General features: G+C 40.2%; 1 protein-coding gene and 1 pseudogene across 13 annotated transcripts in view; one reads left to right on the top strand and one right to left on the bottom strand.

The window, feature by feature from the left end:
* Ralgapb (Ral GTPase activating protein, beta subunit (non-catalytic)) overlaps positions 1–18,027 on the bottom strand; it is an 89,424-nt gene that overhangs the window by 20,029 nt on the left and 51,368 nt on the right. For all 12 annotated transcript variants that reach the window (XM_006499359.4, XM_006499361.4, XM_006499357.4 and 9 more), the window contains 7 exons: positions 16,967–17,154; positions 15,047–15,153; positions 13,254–13,406; positions 12,280–12,489; positions 5,944–6,102; positions 2,955–3,120; positions 1,462–1,584 (listed from right to left, as the gene is read on the bottom strand). In XM_006499359.4, the coding sequence (XP_006499422.1) occupies positions 1,462–1,584; positions 2,955–3,120; positions 5,944–6,102; positions 12,280–12,489; positions 13,254–13,406; positions 15,047–15,153; positions 16,967–17,154 (1,106 nt within the window). The remainder of the gene's footprint in view (positions 1–1,461; positions 1,585–2,954; positions 3,121–5,943; positions 6,103–12,279; positions 12,490–13,253; positions 13,407–15,046; positions 15,154–16,966; positions 17,155–18,027) is intronic.
* Gm14200 lies at positions 10,833–11,472 on the top strand (annotated as a pseudogene). Its single transcript, XR_003953959.1, has one exon. The product of XR_003953959.1 is annotated as a predicted gene 14200 (transcript).

Below are 18,027 nucleotides of genomic sequence, written 5' to 3'. Positions count from 1 at the left end.
ACCATGTGGTTTATAGGTCTTAAGAACTGATCAGCAGGGGAATGTTTGGAGATGTAGGCCATGGTCAGTTCTAGTAGGACCAGAAATGCCAAAAGAGATTCACTGAAACTCATTGAGTTTCAGAATAAGGATTTTACTAGGAAGTGACTGAAAGTCACTCATATCACATTCTGGCAAAGAATTTGTCTACAGTCTATGAATGCCTTGAAAAACTCAATGCAGCTGACATAAAAAATAATAGACTAAGCTGGGCATGGTGTTATACGCCTTTAATCCCAGCACTCAAGAGAGAGGTAGGTGGATCTCTGTGAGTCTGAGGTCAGCCTGGTCTACAGAGTGAGGTCCACCACAGCCAGGGCTACACAAACAAACCCGTCTCAAAACTCCTCCCACGCCCTCCCAAAAAGGAAAAAGGCAGTGTGTCATGGAGTGGAAGCCTTGCAAGAAGCCCCAGAGCAGGCTGTGTGTGAAGCTGTTAAGGGTGAAACCAAAGTTGTAATAGAGATTACAGCATGTCAGAGATGTTAGGCACTACTGTCAAAGAGTGGAATTAGACCAAGATGTACCTGACAGAATACTCCAACTCTAAAGGGCATAAGGGCAGGATGTTCAAGTCTGTTATCAGTTCCCATCACATATCAATGTTCCCAGATTGCCAAACAGTACAGGATAACATTTGGACTTCTGGGTTTTAGTCTTGCTTCAGCCCCACCTTTCTTACTCCCTGGTTTTGGAAAGTGAATGCTTTACTCTTGTGCCATTCTGTATCAGATGTATGTGACTTTCTTTTTATTTGATAAGGACTTTTGCAGGTGACAGCTACCTCGAGTCTGAGAAAGAGACTTAGCATTTTTGAATGCTGTGGAAACTGTTAGAGTTGTGGTAACTTTTGAGAGTTGAACTGATGTATTATCTATTATGAGATGGCTTTAAGCCACTGGGGCTAGATACAGAGTATTAAAGTTGTATCTGAGAAATTCCTTATAGGTTCATATTTTAAGTACTTCTTTCCTTTTCAGTTATTGGTGCTACTGGAAGACTGTAGAACCTTTAGGAAGTGGAACTAGATGGCAGAAATAGGTCACTGGGAAGGGACCTTTAAGGTTAAAGCCTGACTGCTGCTTCTGGCCCTGGTCCCCGCTTCTAGTCTGCTGTGATGTAAGAAGCTGTCCAAGCTCCCACTGCCAGGGACTAAGCCACTCCACAATGTCTTTTCCATCATAATGGACTGAAACTTCTGAAACTATGTTTTAGAGTAAACTAGTCATAGAACCGGAGAAGTAACTCACACTACAGAAAGTTAAGTGATGACTGGACCCCACACTGTGTCTATTTACAGTTAGACTCCCTTTGCTTAGAAGCTAAATAAAGCCTCTGAGGACTTCAAAATCTCCTCCAATGAATAACAATACACCAAGCAGTGAACAGAACAAACCAGCACAATGCAAAACAAGTTCTTACTCAGTGACTCCACAGGAGAAGGAACCACAAAAGCTATTTCTGTTAGGGCATCAGCATAATACAGCACCTTCTTCTGCCCGTTGAAAATGCTAGCCCCAACGTCTTCAGAGGAAGTTATTTCATCTACAGACAAGAAACAACATATCACTACATTCATCTTCCTGTTCATGAAATCTAGCCACTTTATAAATCAATAGCATTTTTAACAAGAACCAGTTTGTAGGTGAGAAGAACAAACCATGAGTATTGGTTAAGTATCCTTATGATAATTCTATATCATAATTTCCTAGTTTGTGAAATGATTCTATAATAGACCTGGACTTTCTACTGCCCCTCAGCTCAGCCTCTGCTCTTCCTTCTCTGATGGTCAATGATGTAAAAACATAAAAGGCAAGTATCTACTCAGAAAGAATGAGTTAAAACACCCCTAACTACTCTTGAGTCTCAGTTAAAATGCACATACAACAATCAGTATGACATAAAAAAAATCAGGACCTTCACAGGATGCTGGCACAGATTTCCAGGAGAGGAAATATATAAAGACATACTTACTTTTCAATCATAACCAGGAAAATTTTTACCTTACATATTACAAAAGACACTTAATGCTGGTAAAGATATGGTACATAAGAAGTTTAGAGCAGAGGTTGACACACTTCCTGTGAAGGACCAGATTTTAATACCTGATGCTCTGCAGGTAATATGTCCCTGCTACAACTACCCACTTCTAGCACTGTAGGACCAGAGCAGTTATATACAACACATAAATGGAATATGGCTAAGTTCCAGTAACAGTCTACTTATAAAACTAGACAGGGGTCACAGCTGAAACTTTAGGGGAGCACTGTATTTACTATATTCATTGTTCCAACATCTATTCTGCTTGCCCCTACTCTGGAGCAGGTCTGAAGATCAAGTGTAGGTGGACTAACTCTAAATACAATTTCTTTATCAGAGTCAGGGTTTAGGGAGAAAAGGGATTCCAACCCAATTATTTCTCTTCTTCTGGCTAGTGTGGTGTATGCATGTAAAGTCTGAACCAGCCTTTCTTTACTGTAAGAGAAGGCAAGTAGGGACTAAGCAAGAATGCAGAGAACATATCTAAAAGAAAACTGCAAACAAAATAATGGTGCTAGTGACACACACACAAAAACTTAACCACTTTGGAATTTCTTGGCCCATAGGAAAAATAAATGATCTTCAAATTTTAAGCTAGGGCCAGTGGGTTTAGTGGGTAAAAGTGCTTGCTGCGAAGCCTGAACACCTGAGCTTAATTCATACATAGCCCGCTTTCCCCAACCCTCCCACACAAAATACATGATTTTAAAAAGAGAATATACAAACTACAACATGACCCCAAAAAGATCAGCACTGAGGAAAGGAGACCTTCCCTTGATGCAATCTGTTTAAAATACTAAAGATTCACAGGAGAGGGGAAGGAGGAGCAAGAATGACCAAACAAGAAACGAGCAAACAGCTATTCCAAGCTTTACCTGGTTCAGACCCTTCACCATCATCACAACTATTGATTGACCAACTGGTGGACACATGTCCTGTCCAACCGGGGTGTTTCCCCACATCTACTGACCAGCCCAGGGAGAGCAAAAATTCTAGGAAATGTGGCTGAACATTTCTGGAAGACTCCACATTCTTTAAAATCTGAAATACACAGCAAGCATTAGTTATGAAGGGAATACAAAGGTATACTAAAATAAACAAACCTGAAGACTGATGGGCTTTGAAGCTTCTGACAAATCAAGGCCCAGTTCAGCATGAATTTGGGAATATATCACCATAGTGGAACATGCATGTTCTAGAGTTGGCTGGCTGACCCGTGTCTCTGTTTCTTCATGTGCAAAGTGGGGATAATGATGGTTGTGAAGATTATAGGACATGACATAAGTAAAATTCTAAGCTCTCCCTCTGGCAAAACAGTTACTGAGCCAGATCTATTCGATGAAAACTGTAAAACAGGTGTGTGGTAACAACCTTGAAAAATGTATAAAACTATAAACCTAGTACAAATTCAGTAAATATTAGGTATAATTAATTAATAAACATAATAACACCCTTTCCTTAGTCCAAAGGAGAGAATATAAGCAGTATAGAAAAATAAAGTAACCAGAAGTTTCTCTCTCTTCAACTCATTCTAAACAGTGGTTTTGGGTGCTGGCAAAATGGCTCAATGGTAAGGGAGCTTGTTATTAAACCTGATAATGTGAATCTGATCCCAGAATCCCACACACAACAGTGGAAGGAGAAAACTGACTCCCACAAGTTGCCCTCTGTCCTCCACTTAAATACCACGGGCTGTGGATGGGTACAGCATACAAATGAATAGATATGAAGACATGGGAAAAATTTAAACAGCCATTCTCATCTCGAGGCCATTTTGACCTCCAGGTAACAATAAACGTGGAGATAATTTTGGCTGTCACAGTCTGGTGGTTACTATGCACTGTCAGCTTGACACAATCTGGGAAGGGAAGCCCCAGTGAGGGAGTCTAGATTAGGGTGCTCTATGGCATGTCTGTGAGGGTTCTTTCTTTTCCTTCTTTCCTTCCCCACCTCTCTCTCTCTTTCTCCTCCCTCCTGTCTGTCTGTCTGTCTTCTTACTATATAGCCCTGGCTGTCCTGTAATTCACTGTGTAGATCAGGCTGGCTTTGAACTCAAAAGTGATGTGTCTGTTTCAGCCTCCTGGGTGCGGGGATTAAAGGTATGCATCACCATCACCCACCAAGGTTATTTTCTTTTTTTGTTTGTTTTTGGTTTTTGGTTTGGTTTGGTTTTTTTTTTTTGATTTTCAAGACAGGGTTTCTCTGTGTAGTCCTGGCTGTCCTGGAACTCACTCTGTAGACCAGGCTGGCCTCGAACTCAGAAATCTGCCTGCCTCTCTGCCTCCCAAGTGCTGGGATTAAAGACATGTGCCACCACTGCCCGGCTATCAAGGTATTTTCTTAACTGGGCTAACTGAGGTGGGAAGAACCACCTTGAAAGCAGGCACTTCAATTCTGGACTGATGATGTAAAGCACAAAGAGAGGGAGTTGAATACAAGCCTGCATGCTGGTCCCTGAGTATGGGGTGGGATGTGACCAGCCCCTTGTAGTTCCTGCCTGACTTCTCTGACATAATGGACCTGGAATGATGAGCTAAAGAAGCCCTTTCCCTTTATGTTGGTTCTGTCAGAGTATCTTAGTACAGTAACTGGAAAAGAAACTAAGACACAGTGATAGAACAATGCTGGCACCCAAAGTCAAAGATGCTGCTCAACGGTCTGAAATACACTGGGTAGCTCCCACAACAAAGAAACAGCTAATCTTAAGCACTCAGTTCTACAGGAGGAAAATATGGAATTCCTTTCCAAATGAAAAGTAAAAAGGAGGCAGGGAGTGTGTGCCAAAACCATTCCTTTCCTTGAGTGTGTTCATACATCAAGTTATTTTTACTTGCTTTAGAGAATTTTCTAAAAATAAGACTCTCTTAGCTTGCCTCAGGCCTACAGTGTTAGCAAAAGCAAGACCTTAAAATCATGATTTTAAAGGCTCCTCTCAGATGAGTGAAGTAGCTAGTAACTTATACAATGTTAATTGATGGCAATACCCTGCACGCCTGAAATAAAGGAAAGTTACAGCTATCACTTCTCGTCCATTGTGCCACTGCTACAATTCTCTTTTGAACACAGAATCAGTCTCTAGAAGTATGTTTGTTTTGATCACCCATAGCTCTCAATTATTTTAAGCATTGCTTATTTAGTGAGAGACATCCAGAGAGAGAGAGAGAGAGAGAGAGAGAGAGAGAGAGAGAGAGAGAGAGAGAGAGAGAATAAGACAAAGTCCGAGAGCATGCATACTGCATAGCATGCAGAGGTCAGAACATAATTCTGGGGGTCAGTTTTCTCCTTCACGTAGGTCTAGAGGTCCAATTCGGACCACCAGATGTGGCTGGTGTTTCAACAGACACTTCCGACCCCGTCATTCCTCTCAGCTCTCCATTCTCACATCACACATCCTTTCAACCCTCCTAGTCTTTTTCCTGTTACCCATATCCAACTGTGTCTTACTTCATCCTGTCTTATGCTTTACCTCATTGAAATGGCTTATTGTGAGGCGACCCGAAAGAAGAAAGCCTGCTGCTCACTTCTATCTCGCAGGAGCCCCAGGGAAGATTGTCAGGAACTGTATAAGACTACTGTCCTCCTCTGAAGCTTGAGGCCTCGCTCTGGCACCCTGTGGCTAACCTTCAGCTCTGCCTGCCTCCTCTGCCTCGTGAGTATGAGTTCCTCATGGAAAAGGTATCCATGACTCTAGCCATGTTCCTTGATGGTAGAATGGCCCAGAGTTACAAGCACTCAGTTTCTAAATGAAACAAAAGCCTTAAGCATCGACACAAACTTCTCATGTCAAGTACAAATACAAATGGCTGAAAGAAAGACTTGTATGTTTATAGCACAGAAAGACGACGGAAAGTTCAGAATCCTTACCTCTTGGTTTGTTTTCTGACCTGGCTTCATGTAGAAAATAAAAACAGTGTCAAAAGGCCGGCATGGCAGGAGATCCAGATACCCAATGTCATCAAAAAATCCAGGTATGGTAGAATCGAGTGCAATAAGATGAGGAGGTAGACGACTATTTGCAGGTTCCTGTCACAGAAGACGAAGAAGCAATTGTTATCACTGCTTTATTCCATCATAAAACAGCATTTGTGACTGTGACAGTTTGGTTGATTGGTCTTTCATTCATTCCAGTATAGTCTCAGGATAACATGGCAGCCCAGGTTAGTCTCCAACTCACTATGTAGCCTTAGCTGTCCTTGAGTGTGTTCATACATCAAGTTATTTTTACTTGCTTTAGACAATTGAGGTTATAGTGTATATATAATCTGAGATCCTTTTTTTCCTCTAGAATATAATGCTCTGTAGAATAAAAAATATGTGTATATGTGCCCCATATGAATGCCTGGTGCCCACAGAGGCCAGAAAAGAATATAGGATCCTCTGGGGCTAGATACAGATGGTTGTTAGCAGCCATGTGGGTGCTGGAATTAAACCTGTGCTTTCTGTAAGAGCAGACAGTGTTCTTAAAAACTGAATCATCTTTCCAGCCCCTTCAGAACTTTTTAAAAATATATTTTAAAACCTCAACCACTAGGCAGTGGTGGCACACACCTTTAATACCAGCACTTGGGAGGCAGAGGCAGGCGGATTTCTGAGTTCAAGGCCAGCCTGGTCTACAGAGTGAGTTCCAGGACAGCCAGGGCTACACATAGAAACCCTGTCTCAAAAAAAAAAAAAAAAAAAAAAACCAACCTTAACCATTGCTAATACAGACACAATACAGTACAGTTACTTTAGAAGATAAGTGTTAGTTTCGTGCCAACACACAGTCTTAAATACAATGTAGCAATTGCATATGATTAAATAGCAGCTTCAGTCATAACTGCCAACATGTACAAGAAGCCAAGACATTTTTCAATAGGTGAATGGATAAACAAACTGCTTATTAATGAAAATAAAGGAGGTATTAAGTTCTAAAAGAACATGCAAGAATTTTAAATTCACTGTGGCTAAGTGGAAAAATAACAGTGCGAAACTGTATTGTACATGATTCTAAACATATACCATTATGGAACAGGTACAACAACACAGAAATGGTACAAAGACCAGTGTTTACTGGAATCTGTGGTGGCAGTAGGAACTCTGTACACAGGAACATGCATGTGCCCATACATGCATATACACATAAACCTCATATTTTGTAAATTCTGCAATGGTGGGCACGTGTTATACAATTTGTCAAAATCGATTGGCCTGCTACAACAATGAACTCTAAGGTAAATTAGAAACTCCGGTTAATAATCCACGACTACATGCTCATCTACTACAGCAAATGCACCACAGCAATGGAAGTTGCCGCCACAGAAAAGTGTGAAAGCTGGTGTAATACGGGAGTTCCCTATACTTCTTGCTTGGCTGTTGTATAAACCTAAAAGTTCTTGAAAAATACAAAATCCATTAACTTAAATGCATTCTGGGGGCTGGAGAGATGGCTCAGCAGTTAAGAGCACTAGCTGTTCTTCCAGAGGTCCAGAGTTCAATTCCCAGTGACCACATGGTGGCTTATAACCATCTGTAATGGGATCTGTTCCCAATTCTGGCTTACATTAAGACAGAACACTCATATATGTAAAATAGATAAATAAAATGAATTTTTGTTTCATTTTTCTTCTAGTCCCTTATCTTCTTTGATTTTGCCAAATAAAAGTTTAACAAAACAAGGTTTTGCCAGCAGTGGTGTTTGTTTTTGTTGTTTTAAGAAAGCCTCTCTCAGGGGTGGTAAGAATTACTCTTTTTCACAGAGGAGGGATTCTGAACTTGGTCTGTTACTTAAATTCCTACCAAGAGTTGGGAAACACTGACCACAGACATTATCTTCCTGATATAAAACAGAAGTCACAGTAGAAGATTACAAATAGTCCAATCACAATTCAGGGCAGATTTGTTTGTTTTTGTTTTTCTGAGATGGAGACTTATTATAGATCTTCGTTTGGTCTGGAACTCTCTCTGTAGAACAGGCTGGCCTTGAACTTAGAGATCCACTTATCTTGGCTTCCCAAGTGCTGGGAGGAAAGGTATACTCAGATTTTTGCAACTCAATGAATTTTCCTGAAATATAGTCAGACCTCCCAGTTTTCCACTTTTACTTTGAAATTGTGGATGAAGAACTATGAGTATTGCTGTAGATACCATGTGAGAAGAGTGTTCACATACTTGTGATTTTCCTTTGTTTCTTCCTATAGCTCTTGCACAAATTTTTTTAGAGTAAATAAAATTTGTTACTATTTCAGCTGCAGCTAGAGTATTTTCACACTCATTGAGTTGTGTGTGTATATGTACTGTTTGCTTATTTTTGAGACAGGATCTCATTATATAGCCGTGGTTAGGCTAGAACTCAACTATGTAGACCAAGCTGAAAACAAATTCACAGAGACCTGCCTGCCTGTCTCCAGAATTCTAGGGTTAAAGTCACACCACCACACCTAACTTCACACTGCAGTTTTGAACTTTTACTTTTTTTAATTTGCAAAGTGTATGCATGAGCCTATGGTAAAGTCAGAGTGCTCTACTACCCCTACCTCAACTCTAGTGACACCCAGGGCTCAAAATCTGTTTGCGCAGGCAGGCCTTTACAGAAGTATGTCTCTGGCTAAGACATCAACAGTCCACATCATACTTTTAGCTGGATCTTACAAATAGTCATTACCTTAAGTCATTTATCTTAAATATTTTATTGATGGTTGCCTAATTAAGAAGTCAGTTTCTCTTCAAACTGTCTCTTTCCCAGTGAAATCTCTTATGCAGTTCATTTTTCTTCATTTTCCTTGTAATGTAAGGTGTCACCATGGGAAATCTTCCTCAACATTATTTTAGAACAGTTTATTAATCTATAATTATTTAAGGGTAAAAGTTAAAAAAAAAAAAGAACTCAGTGTCTAAATGTTCTCATTGTTATTTGACAAGTTAGAGCAAAAGGTATCTCTAACTTGCTGGGGGAGGGGAGGCAGCACTTCAAAGGCCTTTGAGGTACAGATTCATAGTATGTGTCCTAAACTCAAGGATATTCTTAAGGTCAGACCAGTACCGTTCTATAAAATCTTGATTTCCTTTATTGTTTGATGGAGTCAAATTATTTTCTTAGTATTTTTACTAATATTTTCCAATAATCAACTCTCCTTACATTCTTTGATAAATCATACTAAGTTGCAAAAGAGAATCCACTTAACATGCTTTAGATTCAGAATTCAGTTAGTATTTAATATTTTTATACATATATTCATAAAATTGGTTTATAGTTCCTTTTAAAGTATGTAATATCTTGTTTAAATTACTAGAAATATGCTAAAATTCACAAAAATAAACTTGGTAACTTTGCTAACTTTTTCCTACTCCGGTAGAAAATTTTTTAAATGATCATTATTTCTTAAATCCTTAAATATTCTAAAGTATTAACATGAATCGAAAAGCTACACTTTGAGGAACAAGACTACTCCTGGGAACTTCCAAGCATATACCCAAAAGATGCCCCACCATGCCACAAATACAAATGCTTCACTATGTTCATAGCAGCTTTATTTATGATAGCCAGAAACTAGAAACAGCCCAGATACCCTTCAACTACAGAATGGATAAAGAAAATGGGTTCATTTACACAATGGAATACTACTCAGGTATTAAAAACAGGGACACCACGAAATTTCCAGGCAAACAGATGGAAATAGAAAGTATCATCCTGAGTGAGGTAACCCAGACCCAAGCGGACATGCATGACATGTGTACTCACTTATAAGTGGGTATTAGTCATAAAGTATAGGATACCCACGCTACAATCCACAGACCCAACAAGGAAGCCCAAGTGAGGATGCTTGAATCTCACTCAGAAGGGGAAATAAAACAGTCATCTGAGGCAGATAAAGGGAGGGACCTGGGTAGAAGAGGGGTTAGGGAGAGGAATGGGGTGAGGGTGGGGACCAGGTCAGGTTTGGGGAGAGATGAGAAGAGAGGACAGGGAGAACAAATGGAAATCAACAGCTAGGGGTGGGGGCACAAACATACCTCTAGGATATGCCAGAGACACGAGATAGAGGAGGCTTCTGGGGGAGTCTATGGGGTGACTGTAGTTGAGACTCCTAGCAGTGGGGGATTTAGAATCTGAAGTGGCTACTTCCTGTAGCTAGACAGGACCCCCAGTAGAAAAATAAGGACACCAACCCACCCACAAAACCTTTGACCCAAAATTCATCCCACCTACAAGAAGTGCAGGGATGAAGATGGAGCAGAGACTGAAGGAAAGGCCAACCAATGACCAGCCTGACTTAAAGCCCATCCCATCGACATGAACCAATCCCTGACAGTATCAATGATACTCTATTATGATTGCAGACAGGAATCTAGCATAACTGTCCTCTGAGAGGCTCCATCCAGCAGAGACCCACAGCTAGAGCAGAGGTCCTCAAGCACTAGGATTAAAGGTGTACACTACCATATCAGGTTCTTTCCTTTCCCATTTTAAGAGGTTTTATGTTTACATTCCACATCGCAAACTAATTTCTACAGTATAAAATATATTCTCTTGGGCTGGTGAGATGGCTCAGTGGTTAACAGCACTGACTGCTCTTCCGAAGGTCCTGAGTTTAAATCCCAAATCTGTTGCCTGCCTGTGGATCTCATTCCCCTAACTGAGGTCACCTTGTCTGGTGAAAGAGGATGCGCCAAGTTCTGCAGTAACTTGTTGTGGCAGGGTGGGGATGCTACCCCAGGGGTTCATCCCCCTTCTCAGAGAAGCGAAAGGGGAGTAGGGTAAAGAGGAAGGATAGGATCAGGGGCTGGTGAAGGGGCTGGAGGCGCCATGTCGAGCCGGGAAGGTGGCAAAAAGAAGCCCCTGAAACAGCCCAAGAAGCGGGCCAAGGAGATGGACGAGGAAGATAAGGCTTTCAAGCAGAAACAAAAGGAGAAACAGAAGAAACTAGAGGAGCTAAAAGCCAAGGCCGCCGGGAAGGGCCCCCTGGCCACAGGTGGAATTAAGAAATCTGGCAAAAAGCAAGCTGTTCCTCACATCTGGGGTGATGGTGACCCTCCTCTTCCATTCCTATTTTAACATCTGGATTCCCTGCCATAGCATCTTTGCCACCTACAGCTAGAATGAAGTGTTATCCTGTAACCTGTTAAACATCTGGATTCCCTGTCATAACATCTTTGCCATGTAATAGCTAGAATGAAATGTTATCCTGAAGCCTGTTGAACATTGTAATAAACTTTTGTAAAAAAAAATGAATAAAGTAAATAATGCAATGACTCACTGTCTCTAGTGTTCAGCAATTCCTACCTCAGCTGTGAATTTAAAGTGAACTCAGTCTGGAATCCCACTAGAGCCTACTGTTCCATCTTCATTGTACTCTGAATTCTGTACCACTTTGAATTAAACCAACTCCTTTAAAAGCCAAAAAAAAAAAAAAATTCAATTCCCAACAACCACATGAAAGCTTACAACATCTGTACAGCTTCAGTGTACTCACATACATAAAATAAATCTTTAATATATATATGTTTATTTATATATATACACACACACACGTGTGTGCGTATATGTGTGTGTATGTGTGTGTATATACATATATTCACTCTACATGCTGAAATCCAATCAATCAGCAATATCTTTTTGCTTTCCTAAAAAAAATATATATTTTTTTATATATTTATATATATATATATATATATATATATATATCCCCTCCCCTTTTAAAGGCAGGATCTCAGTAGACCTGGCTATCTTGAAGTTTTTTGTCCCCATGTAAGCACGAGCCACCGTGAGCAGCTAATCTTACCAACTGTGTAGCATAGGAGTGAGTGGCTGGGATTGTAATGCTGCAGGACTGGGGCTGAGGATGGGACTCACTGGTAGGGGCTTGCCTGGCATGTGTAGTCAATTCTTAGAACCACAAACTGAAGCCCAAATACACAATAATAAATGAAAATTTTACTATAGAATGAACTTCATTCTTTTAAAGAGTGGCATGAAAGAACCAATTCTGAGCTCAGCTTACCAGGGAAGCAACCCCTTCACAGGTACACTGTTCTGGAGCCCAATTTGAACCCACAACAGCAGCACAGGATCCACTGACTTGAAGGCAAATAATATAAGCTTGTTTTTTTGGTTTGTTCATTAGTTTTAAACCTTTCTTCATTATGACAAAAGTTTATAGCTATCATTAGCTAATGGCTAATTTGTGAATACATTTATTCATAGAAGTCCCTAAAACTTACCTTTAATGCCTCTAAGGATAAAAATCCAAAGTGAGAAAGGAAAAGGCGGGCTGTCTGAAATTCCTGGGCAGGAGGTGGAGGCTTACAGTCCGTAACAGGGTCAGGGAAGCTTCGCTTCTGCAGTTCCCCCTCGCTCTGCTGTTCCAGGTGCATCTCATAAGCAATTTGTTGTGCCATACCACTTCTTAATTTTTCATGCCTCTCTTCTAACTGAAATAAGTCAGATACTTTTAAAACATTTCCTCAAAATGAAGTCTTTTAATTTTAAAATAAAAACAAAGAAAAGCACAACAAAAAAAAAAAGGTATTCTGCTGATCAACACTATGTCTCAGTTAAGCATAGAGCATAGTATTAAGCCAGCACTGTTCAAAGTTAGACCTATAGCCCAAAATGCTTCCCCAGGACCTAATCAATTGCTGCCTTATCTCCTGCTATCTCTGCTCTGAGCTGTTTTCTCACTTGACTCCCAGATGGTTATCTTCACCCTGAAGTGCCTATCATTTTAAAGTACTTACCCATATGGATTCCTTATGTTCTGATCAACCCTAAAGTTTCATCCCTTCATGCCTGGCTTAATAAAACAACCACCTCAACCTTCACTATTCAGACCAGGCATGAACAAATGCTCTGAGCTTCAGATGTAGCCACTTTCAAGGGTTGTATTTCCCTCTCTAATCCCAACCACACTTCTTATGCTATCCAAATATCTGCCTTTACTACCAGACTTTGATCGTGTTATCATCTACTGAAACCTATTGTCAACGGCCCAGGCAGCCTGTCTCTAAGAGATATTTAATTCTTAACAACTGGCCCAAATCTACATACCCATCCTTTGACATGTCAAATTGCTGATGGCAGTCACATACATCTTCTTCCTCTCCTCCCTGACACTAAAGGCAATGTCTGACCACATAGACCACCTAAGAACGTTGTATTTTTCCTTTTAGCAGGAGCTAACAATAACTTGTCTTACTTCTTCAGTGACAATTTCATGTAAATCTGGAATGCTCAAGTCTGCTTTTACAAAAGGAATCTTGTCCACCTCTTCAGGAAATGGCCGATGTTTCACAGAATATTTAAATCCAACATCATTTTTAGGAACTGGGCGAGGTTCAGGCACAAAAAGCTGTTAAAATAACACAAATGAAATTATGGTCATTACACATCATCCAACAACAACTGCTAATGGTGTGTCTTCTGGCCATGCCCCTGGTCTGCTTGAATGCTTCTATTTTCCTAGGTGTATGTATCATCACCACTCATCGAATCTGCATAAGCTATGCTAATGGTACAAGTACAGGTACAAATAGGAAACCTTTATACTGGGTACTCAATTTCATTTCTCTAAAAATATTTGACAACTTCCAGATCCTATGAGCAGTAACCAGCTTCAGACCTCCACTGTCCCGGCATCAGTCACTCACACACAACTCTTAAGTTAAAGATTAAGGCAGTTTAAAGTTTTAAGATTCAAATTTTCTTAAATTTCTTACATTGTTCTAGATGTTTTGTTTTGGTTTGGTTTGGTTTTTGAGACAAGGTTTCTCTGTGTAGCCATGGCTGTCCTAGAACTCTGTCGATCAGGCTTGCCTCAAACTCAGAGAGCTATGCCTGCCTCTGCCTCCTGAGTGCTCCAGGATTAAAGGTTTGCACCACCAGACCATGCCCTGTGTTGCCCTAGGTTATATCTCCAGTGCAAAACAAAATAACAAACAAAAGACCAAAGTACCTAAGAGCTCTCAAGTCACTCCACACATCTCTAGAAAGCATGGTTCGTTAGAACCTTAGCTGGTTTAACTAAGAGTATGAGTCCAAATCTAGGTCTTCATGGCCCCAACATGCAGCCCTACTATGTACATTGTGCACACTGAACCTTCAAAAAATTTACTTCCTTTCCTATTCTGCTCCCCCAACCCCTTGAGTCTTACAAAGTTACTAACAGAATACAACTTGCTCAGCTCACTAACAGATACTTCTTAGGTGTTAAATCTGGATAGAATCCAAATGATGAGAAATTTCATTATAATATTTAAACATAATTTTTAGTAACATAAGTATATTATTTAAAAGCAATAATTTACAAAATACTATACCAACAATTTACAAAGTACTATACCAGATGCATATTTCTTTAAGCTGTTAACCTTATACAAAAAGAAAAATGATTTGAAGAAAACTGAGTAAAATTATCAGTATATCAGTATCTAGCTAACTGCCTAGCTCCTTCTGAAAAGTGACTACATTTAACATTCCTCTTTTTTTATCTGAATTTTCCAACAAGTAGGTAATATCCACATAATTTTAAATGTTATAAAATATTACAGTAAATTATATAGCGTATTAGCAATTATACAGAATGAATCATGTAAAACAATGTTAAGCCTCTCAAAGGTCTATCCAACCTCTCTCACATACAGTATGCATCTGTCTTTTTAAAGTTACATAGAAAGGTCTGGAACCACTGTTTGGATTTGTAGTCCTTACTCCTAACTGAGTATCAGGATCACCAGAAAAGCTTTTGGAAATTATCCTTTCTTTAAAGGTACTGTAAGGAGTTCAGTAGACCCGGAATTCTAGGTTCCCAAGATGATTCTAAGGTAAATTCAGTGACAGAGAACCTAGCTAGGGACCGGAAACATTCATGTAACCTGTGACTTTCTGTTGGAATGTTATTTAATCTTTTAATAAGCCCCACATGGATTCACACACACAATCATATGCACCCATGTGTATGTACTCACTCACACACTGTAACTTCTGATGTACCTTCTGATTTGCTTTTGCTCCTCTGGGTAAAAGGCAAAGCTGCTGAGCCCACGCAAGTCTTCCAGACATTCCCCGGACCAGCACAGTGACAGAGGGGAAAAAGTCATCTAGAATAAAATATATGTGTCTAAGTTTTTACCTCAGATAACAACCATATAATATACAGCCTGCTACCACCTGCAGGGCATCTCGTGGTTAAAGTCCTAGCTTGGTGCCTCCTAAATCACCATGCTGCAGTTACGTGCTGTGTGGGAACTGCTGCCCACCTCTATACTGAGCACTCTACTGGAACTCCTCTAACATCCTTGCGTACGTCTATATATACAGTTGGGAGATGGTATCTATCAAGGCAAACTCTCTTAAACTTGCAGAGTTGAAGACAACTTTTATGAAAGAAAGCAGGTTGGACATCTGCTGTGCTGACATTACATTTGCTCAGCCTGGGATCCTACTGTCTGCTGTAGGCAGGCACTGTTTCCTCCCAGCAGAAGTTCAGGGATGGAGGTGTATATAAAGAGTCAGAATCTTTTTTATTTCCTTTCTTAGTCTCAGTAATGGACATTAAAACTGGTTCAAACACTCTCATCTCTTCTATTATTAACTATCCCAATAAAGAAAACATCTTATAATTATATAAAACTGCTTTATTTTTGTTTTGTTTTGGTTTTTGGTTTTTTTGTTTGTTTTGGTTTTGTTTTTGGGTAGATGATCTATGCAGTATATTTACTTGGAATAAGAATAAGGCAACCCTAAAAAAAAACTTGCAAGAGAACCAGAAGGTCTAAAGGGGACACTAGGACTTTGCAGCTGCTCAGCAGACAGCTTAGTGTGGAAGGACTGTTTATAATGAAAAGTAGGCAACGGGGAGAAAAAGCCAGGCAAGCCTTAGCTCGGGGATAAAGAAAGTAACTGACCAATGATGAATGGTGCCATACTATCTCATAGTAATGCTACTAAACTTACGCGTAACAGGACAGAAATATGCAATAGTATCCTATTGCAATCAGGGCTAGCGCTCTTGCTTTACAGTCAACAGAAGCTATACAGGACTCAGACTCTGCTTACCTTGGCATGCATCTTTAGTCGCTAAGAAGTCCTACTGTGGTAGGACAACACCAGAAAATAGTATTGTTTGGAAAACCTGAATTTGAATCCTAGTTATATACTTCTCAAGTTACCCTAAGCAAATCACACACCCTCTGTGAGCCTCTTAACTGGGGAATAGTGTATGTCTTGTTAATGAACAATCACTCAAGTGTTTTCAACAGACCATCATCTACATGCTTAAGGATGAGCACTACGGTACAAGGAAGGAAGTGGTGAGGGCAAGAAATTTTTTGAACTGCCAAAGGGGATAGCAGACCAGGTAGAAAGAAAATGCAATAAATCAATGCAAGAAATTAATAAGGCCTTCTATTTGGATGCACTGGGAGGAATATAAAGGAAAGATTCAAGAGTCACTGGGGCAGTAGAGACGTTGAGACTAATTATATAAGGAAGTAACAGGAGGAGGAAGCAGAGATGACTTCTCCAATTTCTCCCTTTGTGGGTAGTAATGATTGAGACAGAACAATGATGGGTCAAGGGAAGGGAGCAGAGGTGCAGGGTCCAAGGTTCACATGGACACAAAGTGGATAATGACTTTTATCAATAGTAAATATAAAATATCTCACACTAAGAAAACTTTATATAAAAGTTTGACACCATGATATTTCAGGCATACATAAAGAATCTTTAAACAATTAATTCTACTTTATATGCACGCTTTATTTTCTGGCCTCTGTTTCTCTGGTGGTGTTATCCTATACCTTTAAGCCTTTTTGACAAACAGTTACTTGGGGCTTGCAATCTTTGCTTCCCTGGAAGAACTGAGAACACACTGTTTGAGCAGTAGAGAAAGCTAAGAGTGCTACAACTTACTCTGCTCATTTCCAAGCGGTTGCTCCAGCATTGCCAGGATGACACTGTTATCCAAAACAAAGTACCGGAAACTATGCTTGTTTATGGTTGGCAGCCTGGAGTATTTGATCAGAGTGGTCTCATTCACCAGACTACAAGGAGAAGCAGGACCACTGGGTGAAGGAAATGCGCCAAGCAACTGCATGATACTATGAAGAATGGAATAAAAAACAATTAATTCCCAAAGAAAATTCTAACTTTCCCTCTTGGATCTATGTATCCTTCTGCCCCTCTGAATTAACTGAATACAGCTACGCTTCTTCTTCACGAGTCAGATATACTCCCTGTGGCATGCTGGGTAGAACCTGCACCCGAATAAGAAAGCCACTCTCCTGGGGCAGGGTAACAGCAGCCACAGCTTTCAACTGGCCTAGGAACTGCCTACAGCCATGACTGCCTCACCGAGGACCACTGCTTCATTCTCAGACAGAATGTATTCACTGGTTTGTCAAGCGTCCTAGGTCCCAATGCCCTCCCAGCTGGAGAGAACTCTGAAGGTCAAGTCAGCTTAAGCACTGGCTGCAACTGCCTCCACTGTCTAATACCTTTGTTCCTCTACCTGCCCAGTCCTGCTTCCTCCCAATAAAACAATGCAAGCAAATTTCTCTCTATCTGTTACCCAGGGAATATAGCTGACTACAGTTCCAAATCAGGAAGCTCCTAAAGACACATTTAGAACTGTGCTGTGTGCTCCAAGTTTCAGGATTACAATAGCCAAAGTAGGCCTAGAAAAGGACATAAAGATCAGCCAAACCTCCTTACTTTTCAGATAGAAACTTAAAACTGCAAAGAGCTAAGTGATTATTAAGAGGCCAAAACTCAAGGCCTGCTGCCTTCTTTCTAAATGGCCAAGGAATAGATATATCCTCATTTCAGATAAGGAACTTGAGGTACTAAGAGTTAAATCTCAAAAAACTATCATGAATAAAATTATAACACGAAATGCTTTATAAAGCAGACTTCTACTGATCAAGACTTACCATTCAGAAATGTTTGTATGTGTGCATACAGAGTGTGTGCAT

This window comes from Mus musculus, chromosome 2 (assembly GCF_000001635.26).
Source record: "Mus musculus strain C57BL/6J chromosome 2, GRCm38.p6 C57BL/6J".
Lineage (NCBI taxonomy): Eukaryota > Metazoa > Chordata > Mammalia > Rodentia > Muridae > Mus > Mus musculus.
Note: the sequence above shows the minus strand (reverse complement) of the source record. Positions and strands in the feature narration are given on the sequence as shown.